At 38.7% G+C, this 20,728-nt stretch overlaps 1 protein-coding gene across 3 annotated transcripts in view; it reads right to left on the bottom strand.

The window, feature by feature from the left end:
- KIAA1958 (KIAA1958 ortholog) overlaps positions 1–20,728 on the bottom strand; it is a 160,930-nt gene that overhangs the window by 60,393 nt on the left and 79,809 nt on the right. For all 3 annotated transcript variants that reach the window (XM_045081716.1, XM_045081715.1, XM_045081714.1), the window contains exon 2: positions 15,445–16,639. In XM_045081716.1, coding sequence (XP_044937651.1) covers positions 15,445–16,615 — 1,171 coding nt within the window. In that variant the 5' untranslated portion in view covers positions 16,616–16,639. The remainder of the gene's footprint in view (positions 1–15,444; positions 16,640–20,728) is intronic.

Here is a 20,728-nt window from a genome sequence, read left to right as displayed (position 1 = left end):
TTCTCAAATCTCAAGCTTAATTTCAAGTCACAGAAAAGAAATTAAGCATTCCAAAGGCGAAAGAAAGAAGAGTAGAACAAGAGAATAAATATTGTACTATATTAATCACAATAAGAAGCTCTTTTGTCTTGGCCAAAATATATTCTTAAATCAACTGTAGAATGTGGCTGCATTTTCGGGCTTAGCAGCATGAAACCCACATGACTGTAATTAATGTAATAAATCATGCTGTGGAATTTTCTACAGAATCTGACAGTACTCAGTGATATACTGCTTATTAGAGACTGCAGAGATTTCTCCTCCACTTTTTTTTTTTTATTATTATACTGCCATCGACACTGAATCAAGAGGACCTTCTGATAGTCTGAAATATCTTCAGTTGGTTTAATAGACAGAATATAAAGTGAGTTGTTGCCATCAGACTTTCATATATAAAACATCACATACAATTTCCCAAAGGAACCTTGTTTTTTAGTTCTCACTTTAAGTTGTACAAGATACAGGTATTCATTACTGACGTGACATTCACATTTTCTAGCTTCGATCATGAAGTCACAGCTTTACACATGTGGGCTTCCTTTTCAGTTTATTCTACGGTGACTTCATTCGTACACAGAGCAGAATACTGTTAAACAGGCATCGTTTCATCAGCCTATATATGTTCTTTCACTGCTTTCAACATCTGAGTCTTAAGTAAAATTTCATTGGACATTAAATCATTTTACTAGATGAGTAAGGAGTAAAAATCACTCCTTACACAGTTCAGGAATTCAGCCATGACTGCATTTTACTTCAGTGAATTCACATATCCTTAAATATGCTTTGCATAAATTAGAAATATCTGAGGTTTAAAAAACACATGGTTTAAAGAGTATTCACATGAGGAAAAGGTTATTTTATGTGTATTTCCCCTAATAAAAATGAATTTATTAGTTTTAGCATGAAAGTAGTACATGTTCAATATAAATTTTTTTTCCCCAGAAAATAAAGGTATAAAGAAGAAAGAAAAACCGTCCATAAATCCATCATCCAAAGGCGGCCACTGCATATATTTTGATATATATCCTTCTGATTTAAATTTTTAATTAAAAGTCTGACTCTTTAATCACCAAGAGTCTAATCTGTTGCATCTTAACTATATATATACTTCAGTTTTCTTTTGTGATGTATTTTTATTTTCTTTGGAAATACTGCTTTGTCTTATGTTCAAGAGGAAAACTACTATTAACACAGTTAAGATACTATTTTCTGACATACTCCTGTTGATCATCCAAAATTACAGATTTTAAGAGTTAAACGAGAATTTGGCATTTGATTTATTATCCATTAATAACACACAAGAACTGAAAATTCCCTATGTCTACTCTTGCCCCTATCCAAACTGTTCTCCACATAGCAGCTTGGGTTTTCCCAAAAGAATGCAGAAGAAATGAAATTATCTCTCTTTCTTTCTAGAAATTTTAGCAATTGCATATTTACTTTGACACTCAACAAAAACACATTTGTACCCCAACATGGCAGGCATTGTTTTGCGTATGTCCGTGTATGTCTTCTCAACTGTTTAAATACTTTGATTTTCACCCCCTCCTTGTGGAGACAATTAGACAATAAAAGCAGATGCAGAGTGGGACTAGAAAAGGAAGAGTAAAAAAGGATTGGCAATGAAGTTTTTAGAGAAATTAAGAAAACTGAGGGAAAGTTGGTACAGGTCCTCAAAGAAGTGACTTCTCAGTGTTAAGAGGGAAGATAATAAAATGTGCAAGAGAAGCATCAGCATGGCCAGTGACCCTGGTGGTTAACAGCATGAACCTGGGAACCAGAAAGACTGGGTCAGAATCCCGGCTCTCCCGCCCTCTCACTGTGTGACCTCCAGCAATTTAAACCTTTCTTGACTTAGCTTCTTCATCTGTAAAATGGAGTTAATTATAGTCCTGACTTCATAGAGCTGTGAGAACTGAGTTATCATAAGCAGTTAGTGAAATAATAAGCATCCTATAAGTATTGGCTATTTTTATTGCTATTTTGCACATAGTAATCAAAGAGAGCTAACAGCATATGACCCTGCCTATGAAGAAAAATTATCATCACCATTTGTTAATAGCTCATCAGTATGTCAGTCAGAATTGAGTATTTGAAAAGCACTTTTCATGAGTTTGCTAAAATGCTATAGCTTCAGTGACTTAAAACAAATAAGTACACTATATTAGGTAACATCTGATGAATTTACAAAATGAAATGCTATACTACAACAGAAATAGTTATAAAAAATTTTGATTAGAAAAAAAATTTTGATTAGAAACCAGGTTTTCCTGGGGTACCTGGGTGGCTCAGTGGGTTAGAGCCTCTGCCTTCGGCTCAGGTCAGATCTCAGGGTCCTGGGATTGAGCCCCACCTTGGGCTTCCTGCTCAGTGGGGAGCCTGCTTCCTCCTCTCTCTCTCTACCTACTTGTGATCTCTCTCTGTCAAATAAATAAATAAATCTTTAAAAAAAAAAAAAAAAAGAAAGAAACCAGGTCTTCCTTTAAATTTACATTCAATTTATAGAACTGCATATCTTTTTTTTTTTTAAGATTATTTATTTATTTATTTGACAGAGAAAGACCACAAGTAGGCAGAGAGGCAGGCAGAGAGAGAGGAGGAGGCAGGCTCCCCGCAGAGCAGAGAGCCCGATATGGGGCTCGATCCCAGGACCCTGAGATCATGACCCGAGCCGAAGGCAGAGGCGCCCTATAGAACTGCATATCTTAATTAGTAAGACTCAAAATGTGAAGGCATCTTTTACTGAAAATGAATACTAAAGTAAAAAAGGGATTATTAATCAACTTGAAACAAAAGATATATGGCACATAATGCAAAGGAAAACAGATAACACATAAAAAGAGAAATGCAGAAAACTCTAATAAATTACCTCCTTTTTTCTGAGTTAGTCTATTAATATTCATTTAGTAATAATTTAATGGCTAGGAGAATGCTAATTTCTCTTAGGGTCAGTGGGTAAAAACAAAACATATTTTTGAAAAATTCATTATAAAGTAAAAATTAAATTATTTTTCTACATAAATCAGCTTTCTATTAACCACTTATAAATATAAGCAAAACAGAAAAATAAAGCTTTTTTTCTTAATGGTGAGATGGCTTTTCATTTCATAGAATAATTATTTAGCAGCAGTAATTATAATGTATAAAGTTGTTAAAAAGTTAGTGATCCCTAACATAAATCTTAATGTACACTAGAAACTAAAAAAATTGTGTAAAATGTAATTTCAGGCATTATTTTTAAGGAATATGTACCAAATCCTAAAGTCAAATTCATATCAACTGCATATTCTTGGATTGTAAGGATTCTTTATTTTTTCTGCTGAATGAAGTTAACAGGTCGAAAATTAGGTTAATACTAAAGTTTTGGTGTTTTTTTTTTTAAGTTTCTAGGGGTGGAAGGGAGTGCTATCAGCAAGATACCTGAATATCACCCCTATCAACAATAATTTGGTATGCATGCATGAACAAAAGGACCTCTCTGGGAGCTCTGGACTGGGTGGGAGACTGTGAAACCCAAGAAGAGTCTAATACCACGGAGAGCCATTTGAGAAGGCAAGCTCACACCCAGGTGGCTATCTCACCAACTATGGTCCTGACTACAGATCCTCAAACACTTTCATACCCTGAGGACTCAGCTACAGCTCCATTTGGCTTTAGTTCTGTCACCAGCACCATATGCTAAGGGATCCACAGGAGGATTCATATAGCATATAGCATATATTCATATAGTATATAGGCATATAGACCCTGCTTCAGGGTGTGGACCCTCAAGTGGCCTGTAAAGCACGTCCAGCCTATTCTTGGCTGTGGGCGGGAGCCTCTGGAGATGACCCCTCCAAACTCTGTCAGACTATAGTTTTGGAAAGGCCCTGTAACTCGGCTCCAGCTGGTTCTAGCCATAACCTGAGTGCAGCCCGGCTAACATGGGAACTTGGCTGGAGACACTCTCATCTGTACCTCCAGAAATTCCAAAAGGGTCTTATACTTGGCTCCAGTCCTCTTATAGCTGCAGTTTGCCAGGAGTTCCGCAGGTCCAAGGACCCATCTGCAAACCCAGAGATTCAGAAAGGATCTGATACTCAGCTCCAGCCTCTCAGCCACACTCCATTAGTACTACTGCTGGTCCGGGGATCTGTAGAAGACTCTTCTATCTGCACCCCCAAGAGATCCTGAAACAACCCTATACTCAGCTCTAGCTCCTTTTGCCACAGACAGAGAGCATTGTAACCTACCCAGGGACCGGACAGGAGACACACCCATTTGTGCCTCCAGAGCCAGGTCTGCAGACCTTGACCATGGCTGTGGGACAAGAACCAGTGCTGGGGATCAGTTACAGCCTTGTAGGCCATGGTCCAGGGCCAGTCCTGCCAACCTAAGGACCTATCCAGTCACAGGCAAGAGTCTTTCAAAGGACCCAGTGGGAGCTACAACTGTCCGTACACCCAGTTAATAGGGCCACTGTCTGAATTGTGGATTCTAAAGTGGACCTTTGTCCCAGCACTACTCTACCAAACAAGGTACTCAAGACAGTCCCATCTGCTCAGGGACCAGAAAAGATCCACACCACCCGAGCCACTGGTAATAAGAGTACCAACTGCACCCACCAACAGCCTCATAACTGTCCAGGCCAGCATGACTGTGATTCCAGAGGTAATCCTACCAGCCAAGGAAAAGGAAAAGATCTTTACCTGCTGAAGTCAGTCTATAAAAACTGGAAGAGGTGTTTGCTCCTTCAAATGTACAGGCAACGCAAGGCTACAGGATCAGAAAAATCAGGCAAATATGACAAAGATGATTAAAGGAACCAAAGGAAACTAATAAAGCTCCCCAAGTGATCTAAAAAAAAAAAATGGAGATCTATAATTTACATGACAAAAAATGCAAAATAATCATCTTAAACTCAACAGAATGAAAGAGAACACAAACAACTAAACAAAACCAGGGAAACAAAGCATGAATAAAATGAAGTTTAATAAAGAAACAGAAACCATGAAAAAGAACCAATCAGAATCGAGGAGCTGAAGAACGTCATTAACAAAGTGAAAAAGTTCAATAGGTAGCTTCAAACACACTTGATCATGCAGAAGAGTCAGTGACCTTGACAGATTATCTGATATTGGCCAGTTAGAAGAACAAAAAGAAAGCAATGAAAAAGAAAATAAAGAAAGCTACATGAATTATGGGCTAACCATCGAGTGAACGAATATTTGCATCGTGGGAGTTCCAGAAGAAAAAAGAAAGGGGGTAGGGGCGCCTGGGTGGCTCAGTGAGTTGGACCTCTGCCTTTGGCTCAGGTCGTTATTTTGGGTTCCTGAGATCGAGCCCCACATCGGGCTCTCTGCTCAGCAGGAAGCCTGCTTCCCCCTCTCTCTCTACCTACCTCTCTGCCTACTTGTGATCTCTGTCTGTCAAATGAATAAATAAAATCTTAAAAAAAAAAAAAAAGAAAAGAGAAAGGGGGCAGAAACTTTTTTAAAGAAATAGCTGAAATTTTACCAATTCTTGGGAGAAATATGGACATCCAGGTATGGAAAGTTCAAAGAACTCCAAGTAAGATTAACCCGAAAAGAACTTCAAGACATAGTATAATCAAAACAGTAAAAGTCAAATACAAGTCTGGGGCTCCTGACTGGCTCAGTTGGTTGGGTTAAGTGTCTGACTCTTAATTTCAGCTCAGGTCATGATCTGAGGGTCAAAAGATGGAGCCCTGCTCTTGTGCAGCCTGCATAAGATTCTTTCTCCCTCTTCCTCCACCCCTCTCCTCACCTAAAAAATATACTTTTTTAATTTTAAAAAAAGTCAAAGACAAAGAGAATTTTTTAAAAGACAAAGAGAATTTTTTAAAAGACAAGCATAATTTCAATTTTTTTAAGAGTTTGTATTTATTTATTTCGAAAGTAAGAGCATGCACCTATGCAGGAGGCGGGGAGGGCAGAGGGAGGGAGAAAATCTCAAGCAGACTCTACACTGAGCATGGAGCCTTACTTGGGGCTCAATCCCATGACTGTGAGATCATGACCTGGGCTGAAATCAAGAGTGGGGTGTGTAACTGACTAAGCCACCCAGGCACCCAAGACAAAGAGTGTTTTTAAAGTGCAAGAGAAAACCTATTTTTAACAGCTCCCAGGTGACCACATATGGAGTCAGGAGGGCCTAGAGCATTCAAGTCTAGTCTAAGAGGCCAATCACTCTGCTGGAAACTCAGACATGCTCTGGGCTAGGGGCAACTGGCAAAGGAGTGTGACAGTGAGAAGTGGAGAGGAAAACCAGTCTCCCTAACCTTCCCACTGCTCCACCCTCACCCTTTCAAAAAGAAGAAGAAGATGGCGATGATGACAAAACTTTGCTAAGGAAATTGAACCCAATCACCCAATCAATACGGTATAGCCATGACCTTTATTGTGGGCGCTGGTGCCTGAGACTTGTCTTTGGAGGCCTTGCTGACCAGCTCTCTGTCCACTCTCTGACTCAGTCGTTAAGCATCTGCCTTCAGCTCGGGTCATGATCCCAGGGTCCTGGATCAAGCCCTGCATTGGGCTCCCTGCTAGGCAGGAGGCCGGCTTCTCCCTCTCCCACTCACCCTCCTTAAAAGTGATTCTCAGAGAAAATAAATTATCTCTTTAAGACGTACTCTAGGAGCCTAAAATTTGGGTAAGTGATAGGAACAACCTGAAAAAGAAAAAAGGGGACGAGGAAGCAATTGGAGGTTTAGGCTATTTCTATCCCAAGACAAGCAAAGGTAGGTGCATAGCAGTGACTCAATGCCTCTGAGTTAACAAGAAGGAATTCTAAGTAAGCAGTCACCTAGTTTCTTTGTGCCTCATTTCCCATCAGCAAAATAACAGAAACAACCTTTTTCTTCATGGAACTCAGGTAGTGTTATTTTGGAAACAGAAAGTGCTAATAGATAATAGAGAACATTTGGAGGAGGGGGCTTGGTTGTTTTTTATTTATTCCACCAGAACTTGAAAAAATTCTGCATGTCAGCATCCCATTAAAATCATAAGGAGGAGAGCCACAGTGTTGAAATTTATAAGAATAATCCCCAAATTCTTTGTCTATAAACAAGTACACTAGAAGACAATGTTAGTCAAGTTTGCCTTCTTACAAAAAAAACCCCTTCTAGATGTTCAGTAATAGCAATAATGTCATACTATCCTCATCTCATAAATACTCCACAATTTTTGTTTCATAATTTATATATATATTTTAAAGATTTTATTTCTTTATTTGAAAGAGAGAGAGACACAGAGAGAAGGAAAACGCACATGAATACAAGCAGAGGTGAGGGGCAGAGTGACAGGTGAGTGAAGAGCCCGAGGCAGGGCTTGATGCCAGGACTCTGGGATTATGACCTGAACAGAAGTCAAACGCTTAACTGACTGAGCTACCCAGGCATCCCCATAATCTATATTTAAAAAGTAATCACGTTTTAAATATACAAAAGAGAATACAGAATAATACTGAAGTATGTTTACCATGACTCGGAGGGCTTAGTATGGATTAAAATAATCCTTATAATCAACCTTACAGAATAAATACGTTATTTTCTTCACTTTACAGATGAAAAGGTAAAGCCACAGGGAAGTAAAGTAATTTGCCAAAGTCATCCAAAAAATAACTGGTAGAGGTGGGATATGAATCCAGGCAGTTGTGTGTCCGGATTTCCATAATTAAGCAGTGCACTTATGTTGTCTCTTATGTAACACAAATCATATTCTTGTCATTCAGATTTAATACATGCTATTATTTTGTTATTATTATTTTTTTTTACATCTTTTGGAAAGAAAATGTTACAGATACAGTTCAAATTTCCTGTGCACCCGTTCCCATCCCACTTCCTCCCTAAAGGCAACCACTATCATTTGTGGTACGTCCTTCCATGTTTCATAATTAATTACACATGGGTGTGTGTGTGTGTGCATGTGCACATGCATGTGTAACAATATACTGTTAATATTTGTTTCTTTTTTAAGACATGGACTCTATCATTCTGCAATTGTGTTTCCAAGATTTATCTACATTAATAAATGCAGATCTGGCTGATGCATATATTCCACTGAAAAATGTATGAATTTATTTCTCTATTGAGAGATACTGAGGTTGTCAATGTTTTGTTTCGTTTTGTTTTGTTTTTTAGAGATTTAATTTATTTGTCAGAGAGAGAGCACAAACAGGGGGAAGAGCAGGCAGAGGGAGAAGCAGTCTCTCCACTAATTAAGGAGTCCAATGTGGGATTTGATCCAAGGACCTCGGGATCATGACCTGAGTCGAAGGCAGCCCCTTAACCGACTGAGCCACCCAGGCATCTTGTCGATTTTTTTAAACTTGTCATCACAAAGTTGTAGTGTACACTACTATACATCCCTCCCCCACCCATGTATATATTTATGGATGTTTCTCTAGGGCAAATGCCTAGAAACCAAATTCCTAGGTTGGATGATATGAATATCTTTAATTTTATTAAATATTGCAAATTGCTCTCCAAAATGGTTGTACTAATTTATATTCCCGCAAGCATGTCCCCCTTTCCCCATACTTTCAACAACACTTGAGATAGTTAAAATTAATACTTTTTGCCTTTCTGAAGGTATCTCATTGTTGTCTTGTGTTCCTTTGATTACCAGTGAGGTTGAACATTTTTCTTTCTTTACTTTACAAATGAGAAAACAGTCTCAGGAAAATGAAATGACTTAGCTAAGTTTACAAGGCTAGCAGGAGGTAGGGCTGGGAATCAACCTAGGCATGTCTGATTTCAAACTCTGAGTGCCCAGTCTCTACTATCTCAATGCCCAGCACAGCCTGACATATCAATCCTAATATAAGCACCCAATTGATAAGGAAGGAAATGATGGTATAAACTGAGCCTGAATTTTTACTTTGCCTTTATTTGCCAGAATTTACATCTCAGGTCATCTTGCAGGAAGGTACAGGAAAGGGTACAGCTGCAAAAACAAATTTAATAAGGACATCCGGGTGGCTCAGTCAGTTGGGCATTTGATTCTTGTTTCTGGCTCAGGTCATGATCTTGGGGTCATGATCTTGGGGTTGTGGAACTGAGCCTCGCATAAAGACTGCTTAAGATTCTTTCCCCCTCCCCCTCTGCTCCTCCTCTGACTCCTACATGCACTCTCTCTCTCTCAAATAAAAAAATCAGTAAAATCTTTAAAAAAAACCAAATTCAGTCTTATTCTACCTTGGCAAGAAGAGGCATATATTTCTTGTGGAATAAGGAAATGTGTAAAATATAATGCATATGTATACCATACATATGCATGCATATATATAAACAAGCATATATTCATGTTTCTACCCATTATTAGAACAATGTTCTAGTATATCCTGTCCTTGAATGACATATATAAACATCTCTCATCTGCCCACATTAAAAAACAACAACGACAACACAAAAAACAAAAAACCTAAGTGCCCAAAACAAAAATAAAAATATATACAAGTAGTGTAGATAATTCTGGTTTGCTGTTCCTTTCAAGATAACAACCTAGAACGTCCTTAGAAGAACACCCCCATCTAACCTCCACCCCTAGTTATGTGATTTATGTAAACTGGTCTCAATACCATTTCCAGGCGGGGGTCTAATGCCCCAGAGACTGATTCAAGGGTTAATGGGAATGTTGTGACACAGGTTCTGTCTACTGCTAGACATGAATCCTAGCAGCACTTGGCAACCACCTTGGGGACCACACAGAAATGAAACACCTATAGGGAGAGCTAATACCAAGGAACCTAAGGTGAGAAATGGCAAGAAAGAAACCAGACATCGTTTAACATTTGGCTAAAAACTTGTTTCAAGATATGTCCTTGGATATAAAGCAATTTATTCTTTTTAAAGTTATTTTAACTCAGATTTTCTGTTTTTGACAAGAGAAACCATTGTTTATGCATGACAACATATACCAATCAACTAGAATATAAGACTTAATCAATTTTTAAAAGCTTACTAAATTCAATTTTACATGAGGTTTCAAAAAGTACTCTATTAAATAAATTATACTCTTCCTTTTCTACAAATGCATTTTGTTTTGTGTAAGATATAATCCAATAGTGGGGTGCAGGCTGGCTCAGTCAGTGGAGCATGCCACTCTTGATCACCGGGTGATCGAGTTCTCACCTGATATTAGGTGTGATTACTTCAAAAAAATAATAAAATCTTTTTAAAAGACATAATCCAATAATAAAAAATTAGAAGAAAAGAAGATCAATAACAACAGACTTGAAAATCTATAAATGGTGGATGCCTGGGTGGCTCAGTTCACTGAGCTGCTGCCTTCGGCTCAGGGGGTCCTGGGATCAAGTCCTGTATTGGGCTCCTTGCTCAGCAGGGAGCCTGCTTCTCTCTCTGCCTCTGCCCGCTGCCCTACCTGCCTGTGTTCGCCCTCTCTCTCTCTCTGGCAAATAAATAAATTTAAAAATTTAAAAATTTAAAAAAAAAAAGAAAATCTATAAATGGACCCAAATATAAATAAAAATGTTACACATAAATGTTATGCATAAATGGGAATTATTCAATAAATGAAGCTGGAACATTTGGCTACTGCAAAAATAATGAAGTGAGGATCCAATCCAAAATCTATTCTGACTTCAGAGTTAAATGTAAGAAAAGAAAGGAGACCCTGGGGGGTGGGGGCAGCTGCAGCAGGTGGAAAACCAAAAAAGAACCAGAGTAAAACCTAGGTAAATAGTTATCAGATTCAAGGGAAGGAAAGGACTTCCTTGGCAAAATAACCAAATGTGGAAAAGATGATAGCTAAATAGAGGCTGAAAGGAATAACTTTCATAAAAATTAAGAAAATTCATCTCAAAAATATGCCATCAACAAAATTAATTACATCAAAATTACTTTAATGCTAAAGAGAGAAATGTTATTTCCAATATACAAAATAAACTAGGAGTTAATATTTCTAATATATAATGAATACATATAATTTATTAGAACTAAAGATGTGTATTTTTTAATCTTTCAAAGATGTGTATTTTCAAAAGAAAAACATATATATTTCAAATCTAATAAGCAAAAGTTGATTGCTTACTACTATAAAAATTCTGGAGAAAAGCTGATTAATAAAAGGGGTCCTTGCACAAAATCATAAAGGAAGTCACGTGTATGTGTGTATGCTTAAAAAAATATACACATAAAAACCCAACTCAGAATGCAATAGAAATTTAAATTTATGACAAATGCCCTAAATTTACATTTAATAACCTCAAAATGTAATGGAATCTAAGCCACTGGGGAAATAGTCAGTTATTCGTCTAATAATATGTCCTCTTTACTCATTACTACTGGCTAAGATTTGGGATGAAAAGCATAACAGAGCTGACATGAAAATTAATAATTTTATTCATACCTTGATTAACATTTTATCATTTTGTGAGTTTAGTTTTGAACATAAATAAGGATGACTTTCCACTAGGAGAACAGAATTTAAACGGCATCAGTAAAAACTAAACAAAATGAAAAAATTTCTCTTTGTTTCTGGTTTACTCAACAGTCATTTGTCAGAGTATTTAAAAAAAAATTCTATTCAAAGATATGCAGTATTTCTACAACGATTTGATAAGGACCCAGCTTACACAACATCCGTTTTAAGAAGAGCACCTGATTTTGCTTTCAGTTAGTTCTTTCAAAAGGTTTCTTCTTGGCTTAGTCCCAAGTATACTTCCTATATTAACTGAGTAAGGACCATCTGTACATATTCATTCACATACATTTGGATGTGCTGTAATTCTAAATTTAAAAATCAAATCTATGTTTAGAATGAAGACTATCTACAATAGTAAACATACAAAACAAAACTATTAAGAGCAGAGAGTCTAATTTGGGCTCTATAGAAAAAAGGTAAATTTGTAAGTTAACTTTATCTAACTCCCATGAAAGAAAAATGTCAATCAGAGTTTTATTTGTTCCAGTGATGTTTCTAGTAAAATAGTAGTTTTTTTTTTTTAAAGATTATATTTTCAGAGAGAGAGAGAGTGAGAGAGGGAACACGAGCAAGGTAATAGGGAAAGGGAGAAGCAGGCTTCCTGCTGAGCAGAGAGCCTGATGTGGGGCTGGATCCCAGGATGCTGGGATCATGACCTGAGCCAAAGGCAGATGTTTAATGACTGAGCCACCCAGGCACCCCTAAATTAGTATTTCTTTAACGCTAAAAATATTTTAGCAATATAATAAATATCCTTCCAAAGAACAATGGATCAAAACATTAGGATGATTCCTTAGGACCTTCTCATCAGTTCTTCATACTGTTTTTCCTTAGAAGTTCCAACTCCAAGCCAGACCAATTCTCTTTGCAAGAGTACAGCTAAATCACAGTTTATGATTGTATTAACTATATGCTGTACTTGGCCATACCTGCTTTTTATAGCTATCATAAAAAGTGCAATTTCAAAAAAAAAGAGTGTAATTTTATTAAGAAATAAAACCTAAGAGAATGTAATCTATACAAAAAATAAAGTTTAAAATATTTTTCAAATAGGCTGAATTTCTTTTCCATAACAATTATATAATAAGATATTCATATTTTGTTTAGTAAAGAGTCTTGATGTTTCATTCATTGTCCACTAGGCAGATGCAGGGAAATCTGGGGTAAGTTAGTGGAAGGGGTAATGCAGCATTATTACTAAGCTGCAGTAAGTTAGTAGAAGGATACTGAGGTAAATTCATGGAAGGATGTGTGATACAACAGCCTTACTAACTGTTTTGGTATACTGGACCACTTTGCAAAATACAATTCTGAATTCTACCCTCTAATATAAAATAAATGAGAATATAGAAAACTGTCAGGCTAAGTCTTCTATTTTATTTTATTTTTTTTTTAAATGGTGGGGGAGACACAAATAAACTAGATACAACTATCTATTTAAGTGAAAAGGTACCACTACTTTATTCTATATGTATTAAGAGTCAGATTTCCTATCTAGTACAAAGACCTTGACGAGCCTAATGAAAATGTGTCTAAATTATGCTAGGATTAGCCAAAGACTATACTGTTAAAAAGTTCAACACCATTAATCACTAAGGAAGTGGAAATCAAAAATACAATGAGGGGCGCCTGGGTGACTCAGTGGTTTGGGCTGCTGCCTTCGGCTCGGGTCATGATCTCAGGGTCCTGGGATCGAGCCCCGCATCGGGCTCCCTGCTCCGCAGGAAGCCTGCTTCCCTCTCTCTCTCTCTCTCTGCCTGCCTCTCTGCCTACTTGTGATCTCTGTCTGTCAAATAAATAAATAAAATCTTAAAAAAAAAAATACAATGAGATGGGAGAAGGGGGGTGGGGTTAAAAAACAAAAAACAAAACACAATGAGATACTACTTCATGCACCCAGGATAAATATCATTTTGTTAAATAGAAAACAACAAATATTGGTCAGCATGTTAAGAAACAGAAAACTTTTTTACACTGCTGGTGATTGTAAAATAGTGGGGCTACTTTGGAAAAGTCTGGCAGTACCTCAAAAAGTTAGAGTTATCATACACCCATCAATTCCACTTCTAGGTAGTTGCCCAAGTGAAATGAAGTTATATGTCCAATTGTATAGGAGTGTTATTAGCAGCATTACACAGGACAGCAAAAAAATACAAACAACCTCAATGTCCATCAAGTTACGAAAGGAAAAACAAACTATGATATATCCATATAGTGAAATATTATTTGGAAATAAAAAGAAACCCTGATACATTGCTACAATGTAAGAAAAAAATATGCTAGGTGCAAGAAGGTAGTCACATGCTATGATTCCACATATATGAAATGTGCAGGATGGGCTAATCTATAGAAACATAAAATAGATCAGTGGTTGATGGTCTGGGAGGAAGAAAAGAGGGACTGCTGATGGGTATGGGTTTCTTTTTGGGGTGGTAACAGAGCTTTGAATTAGATAGTGGTGACGGTTGCACAACTCTGTAAATATACCAAAACCACTGAACTGTGTATTTTTAAAGAGTATATCTTATGGTATGTGAGTTAAATCTCAATGAAGCTATTATTTTAAAAAGAAAGAAAAATGAATAAGCTGAAAAGCATTATTTTGAATGAGGATATGAATATTTTCCTTCTATAGCTTATTAATAATACCATGACTGTTTCAACAAAATCATAAATTGGGTAAAGGCACAGGTACTGCAGGCTTCTAGGAAACTTTTTCCAAAATACATGACTTCCTTGAGAGGCATTAAAATGAAAAAAACCAAAACGTGCCACAAATTTCTGCTTTCTATATACTCCGTTCTGTATATCTGTTCATCTTTGTCCATGTTTACTTCTGGCTTATTAGATTTGAATAATGAAGCTAAATGCATGATACCCAAACCCTTGTTATATAATAATAGCCCAGATTAAATAAATACTACATCTTAGAATCAGAGAACATTAGAATGTCAAAATTAGATAGAGGCCTCATACAATTATTTCCCTCTCCTCTCAGTCCATTCCAATTAGGCCCATGTACTCCAGGAAAGTAAGTTATCAGACTCTTTTAAAGTTTGAGATAAGGGGAGCCTGGGTGGCTCAGTGGGTTAAGGCCTCTGTCTTCTGCTTGGGTCATGATCTCAGGGTCCTGGGATCGAGCCCCGCATGGGGCTCTCTGCTCAGCAGGGAGCCTGCTTCCCCCCAGCCGCCTGCCTCTCTGACTACTTGTGATCTCTGTAAAATAAATAAATAAAACCTTTAAAAAATAAAAAAATAAAAAAATAAAAAATAAATAAATTTTGAGATAAGAGATAAAATACTTCTTTTAGAATTATTTGTTGCTTTTAAAATACTTGTTCTAAACTGCCACACCAACTAGATAAACAGGAAGGCCAAGTTGGTTCAGACAAATAAATAATAATGGAAAAGCACCAGTTCTATTGTTATTACACACCCAACATCATGTCATTTTGGCTTCCAACAGCAACCAAATATCTTGATACCGATAGGAGAGCATAAAAATTCTTTTCAAAGATAACATTAATACACCAAAAATTATTCAGCTTGCAGCACCTGGGTGGCTCAGGGAGTTAAGAGTCTCCCCTCTCCCTCTGCTCCCCACCCCTACTAACTTGCTCTCTCCCTAAAATGAATAAAATCTTCTAAAAAAATAATAAAAATAAAAATTATTCAGCTTAACATCAGATACAAACCTTAAATCTAGCCATGCAATATTAACAGCACAATCCTACAGCTGTCCTCTCAGCCCTGAGAGTACACTGACTGGACGGATGGCCTTAACTCAGATGAATTTCCTTCAGAATATTACCTGGATAGAATATATTTAATTATTTCTATGTTTCTGAGAATAATAAAGGCCTGATTCCTAGCAAACTGAGCCAATGGTTTTGTAAGTGCTGACGGCGCAGAATTCTCTGATGTGCGTGGATGAGGGACTCTGTCACCTCATGTGCCATACCTGGTATGCACTGTGCTGTGGCCTCAGTGGTTATGGTTGGAGCGACTGGGGGCTGCTGCTGACTGGAACTCACTTCTGGCTCTGTGTTAACTGAGGGAGAAAGAGCTACCTCACAGGAAGAAACCTGGCTGGGCAGATGGGGCAGGAACTCTTCAGAAGGAACTTGGTCATCCTGTCCAGGCAGCTGCAGTGCAGACAAAGGGATGCTGATCTGTTTGTTAGGATGGGATGTGCTCACAGGCATCTGCATGGCCACCTGCTGGCTGGTACCATGGGCACCAGGGGGTCCTCTGTTTGGTGAAGCCAGAGATACCCTGGCAGTCTTCTGGACAATTGGTCTGGACATGACAGAGGGGGATGCAGACACACCATGTGGGTCTAGCTCTGTGCCAATGGCAGATGTCACATGGGGAATCAGCTTAGCAGACCCTATGCAGGAGGGACCAGCATGAGTCTGAGGCTTGGGTTTTGCCATCTGTGTCAATGAAAGGGCTGGTCCATCTACCCCTCCAGTCAGCTCTGCATTCGCCACAATGTAATAATCTTCAGGAATCTCTTGTTTGATTTTCTTAATGATGACATCATTGCTGCATTCATCAACCATCTGAGCTTGAGAGCTGGAATGGAGAGAAGATGGGACTATTCCAGGCCTTTTTCGAGCAATGCTTTGAGGCCTTTGGGTTTGGGGTTCAAAGTCACTATCCTCGTCTGTAACAGAAGACTCACAAACCATGTCAAACAGGGTGTTTTCATCTTCATATTCTTCTACAGCTTCATCCAGTTCAGAGGGTTCACTGCAATAAGAGAAGTCACAAGAGTCTCTGGTCCGATTACAGTCTAGCTTCGCTTTCACAGGTCTCCCAGGGTACCTTTCAACAGGGCTAGTTTGTGTCTCAGAGGGTACTCCAATTATACTGGGACTATCAGAGTTAAAACTTCTGTTATCCTGGAAACAGACCCTTTCTTGGGACCCAGCTCTGCAAGTAGCTGTCAGCGGCCAGTGATAAGCATGGCCAGCACTACAGCCCCACATTGCTGTGAGGTTCCCATGGGAACCTTCCGAAAGCAAGTGTTTCAGGTTTGGAATGAGGCTGCAAATGGTCCCATGGCTGTGGGCCCAGCTGACCAATTTGGACAGATTCTCAGATGAAGTATGAAGGCAATCCTCCATGTTACAGGATCAGCAGTGTCCTTCCTAAAGGGAAATAATCAAAATAAGAAGCCATTATTACCCAAGATATTCCCGTATCTCTTTTACTTCAATTTCCTTGAACTATGATCATGTGGCATAAAAAAGAAATGTACTTTAAAACTGTATCTAGTTGGGGTACCTGGGTGGCTCAGTGGGTTGAAGACTCTGCCTTCGGCTCAGGTCATGGTCCCAGGTCCTGGGATGGAGCCCCACATTGGGCTCTCTGCTCAGTGGGGAGCCTGCTTCCCTTCCTCTCTGCCTGCCTCTCTGCCTACTTGTGATCTCTATCAAATAAATAAATAATCTTTAAAAAAAAAAAAAAAAGAGGTGAGCCTTTTCATGGTATATTTTACTTCCAAAGTCACAAAGAGAGGTTTATTCAATTCCTTAATAATAAAATGTGTGGGGGTGCCTGGGTGGCTCAGTGGGTGAAAGCCTCTGCCTTCAGCTCAGGTCATGATCCCAGGGTCCTGGGATTGAGCCCCGCATCAGGCTCTCTGCTTACCAGGGAGCCTGCTTCCTCCTCTCCCTCTCTGCCTGCCTCTCTGTCTACTTGTGATTTCTGGTGTCAAATAAATAAATAAAAATCTTAAAAAATAATAATAATAAAATGTGTGCCTTATCTGTATTAACCAAGAGTATGCACTTCCGACTTCACCCTCTGCCATCAGAAACTTCATTACTAAAGGTAGAACCAACAAAGGTTTAGGTCCATTCTAGGATGGGTCACAGAAAGGAAGTCAATCCTCTGCTGGGCAGTGGAAAACAAATAACGTAACTCAGAGTCTAAGGAGAGAATTAAGAGCTGCAGAAAGAAAGTCTTTAGCAGGGAAGGGAGACTTGACCAGGAGGAAAGCCACTAGGGTGTGCCTCCTGGGGTCGGGGCAAAGGCAGTTTGCAGACCAGAAGCAAGGATGAGTGGGCCAGGTCAGGTGCCAGGACTATAACCAAATCTTAGGAGCTGGCTATCTGTCTCCCTGCTGTCTGAAATTCCTGAAATACTGCCTTTCATTTCACCATTTGAAAGAAAAAAGATGTGTCCGGTTTGTTCCACCATTTAAGCCTCCTGGGCACGTAAGGATAATCATCTACCAAACAGGAGTAAGCCATTCTTTATTGATCGGAGGTCAAAAAGAATCACTTGTTATGGGTCCTTGGCTGGGTAACAGTGAGGAAAACATGATGGGCAAGAAAAGTAAACTGGGACATGAGGAGTCTGCATATGATCAGAATGGTCAAGTGTGTTTTTGATAAAGGGGAGATCCTGGGAAAACTGAGCAGGGGAGGAACAAGGATCTTGATGTATGGGTTAGTCTGTCCTGTTCATCTGTAGCTGTGAGTAAAAAGTGGTGCCTCACTGTAGGTGGGCTCCACACTAAGGTGCCAAGGTCTAACTGTAATTGTCAGGTGGCCATACAAAAGGACACATCTGAACCTCCACGGTGCCCCATCAATAGGTAAATTCAAAACCTTTCACATGTTATGAGGCCTCTGTGACATGGTCATGGCTACAGTCAACCCCTCAAGCCTCATTTCCTACTACTATGGGCTTTTCCCATATTTCTCACAGTCACCTCTTCTCTAAACAGTTTCTCATGCCCACTGGTCCTCTAAAAACTCATTCTCTGGGGCAAGGGGGCGGGTTGGGGTCGGGGTGGCTCAGATGGTTAAACATCTGCCTTTGGCTCAGGACATGATCCCAGGGTCCTGGGATCAAGCCCTGCATTGGGCTCCCGGCTCAGTGTACAGTCTGCTTCTCCCTGTCCTTATGCCATTCCCTCTGCTTATGTTCTCTGGCTCTGTCTATCAAATAAGCAAATAAGCAAAAATAAGCAAAATCCTTAAAAACAAACAAACAAATAAAAAACATGTTCTTTGGTGTGATATGCAGCCCTCTTCTTTCTTCATCTGGAAAACTTTTCAAAACTGAACTTGGGACCACCTCCTCTTGAAGTCTTTATAGACCTCCTTTCAGTCTCAGATATTTATTTACTTCTTCACTCTTCACTTGTATTTCTATCATCTCTTATCTCTGTACTATTATCAGTGCCATTCGTGTCTGTCTCTCAAACTTCACTGAGAATTCCCTGAGGACAGGAACCATTATTTTTTAAACTTTTTATTTATTTTTAAGCTTTTAGTATAAGGGGCTATAATTTTTCATTCTTCAATTAGGTCCTAGTTGGGGACAGAGATATTAACATGATATGGCCCTGCTCTTATGATCTTATAAGCCATTGTTAATGATGAATAAATAAAGAATGAATTAATAGGGGTGCCTGGGTGGCTCAGTGGGTTAAGCCTCTGCCTTCGGCTCAGGTCATGATCCCAAGGTCCTGGGATTGAGCCCTGCATCATCGGGCTCTTTGCTCAGCAGGGAGCTTGTCTCTTTGCCTACTTGTGATCTCTGTCTGTCAAATAAATAAATAAAATCTTTAAAAAACAAAACACAAAAACGATGAATAAAAAAAGAACTAATTAATAAACATATAAATACTGGCAGTGCCATCAACACTAACAAAATAAACAACACCCTCATATAAGAACATGAAATTTCCTATCGCTTTTATTGTAATCACTAAAGCGAACAGAGAATACTTCTCCCCAGTAGTCCCAAACCACAGCTGTCTTGTACACAGGAGAGTAGTAAGTGAGCTACCAGATTTTATGAAGTGGCCCAGTAAATGGGAAGACCAGTGACTGGTGTAAGAGTTAGGAACTTCAGTTCCAGCCTGGAATCGATGTCTGTGGCCTAAGACAAGTCACTAATTACCTCTAAGCTAAAATGTCAGGACTATATGATCTGTATGTTCCCTTCATACTTTAGGAAGTTAGGGACTTATTTTATTTATATTCCTTTTATATAACTTTAAAGTAAAAATGCAGATAAAAGAGAAAGACTGGAACACTTATCCCAATGAGCACTGAGTAATGTACAGAACTGCTGAATCATTACACTGTACCTCTGAACCAAATATACTGTATGCTAACTATATCGGAATTAAAATAAAAAGCTTGGTTAAAAAAAAAAAGACTGAGGTTTTTGATGTTTGTTTTTTAAGCTTTCTTAAAATTGGTATGGCAGAGACCATCTGCCTACCCAGTATCCATTCTTTTTCCTTACAGAGAGTCCTAGTTTATTGGGGCAGCAATATGATCACCTAAAACACAGTTCCCAGCTTCCTTTCAAATAGGAATTGTCATATGACACAGTTCCAGCCAATAACATATAAATAAAAGTCACTGAGCGACATGTCTGATTTTGGCCTTTTTGCCTTTTTCCCTTTGTCCTTCCCTTTCTTTCTGCCTGGAATAAGGACATGATGGCTGGAGCTCCTGAGGCCACAGTGGGAACATGAAGTAAGAACTTAAGGATGGGAGAGAACACCCAGAAGGAGCTTGGATCCCTGTTGACATCATACAGCCACTACATCAACTCTGAACTATCTAGGATTCTTTGTTACATAATGAAATATAAGGTCCTGATCTTGCTTAAGCCACTGAACTCAATTACTGATATACAAAAAATAATATTCATCTCTAGTTTTTATTTATTTTTATTGTTCAAAGATTTTATTTATTTATTTATTTGACAGAGAAAGACACAGCAAGAGAGGGAGAAGCAGGCTTTCCGCTGAACAAGCAGCCCAATGCGGGGCTCAATCCCAGGACCCTGAGATCATGACCTGAGCCAAAGGCAGATGCTTAACAACTGAACCACCCAGGTGCCCCCATCCCTGGCTTTTATTTATTTATTTTTTAAAGATTTTATTTATTTATTTGACAGACATATCACAAGTAGGCAGAGAGAGAGAGGGGAAAGCAGGCTCCCTGCTAATCAGAGAGCCCGATGTGGGGCTCAATCCCAGGACCCTGAGATCATGACCGGAGCTGAAGGCAGAGGCTTTAACCCACTGAGCCACCCAGGTGCCCCAACTGTTTTCATTTTTATTCTAGTAAAAATATGATTAATATAAGCATATGATGAATCATCTAAATAATCACCTTAGATCCAAATACTGCCTTCGTATCTATACTCACATTATTGTCCATAATCACCTAAAGTGACATGATTCAACTTTCAATTTGTTG

The sequence above is a fragment of the Mustela putorius genome, unplaced genomic scaffold, assembly GCF_011764305.1.
Source record: "Mustela putorius furo isolate JIRA1106 unplaced genomic scaffold, ASM1176430v1.1 tig00000580_pilon_pilon_pilon, whole genome shotgun sequence".
Taxonomy (NCBI): Eukaryota; Metazoa; Chordata; class Mammalia; order Carnivora; family Mustelidae; genus Mustela; species Mustela putorius.
The sequence above is the reverse complement of the archived record's forward strand: the minus strand, read 5'-3'. Positions and strand labels throughout refer to the sequence as shown.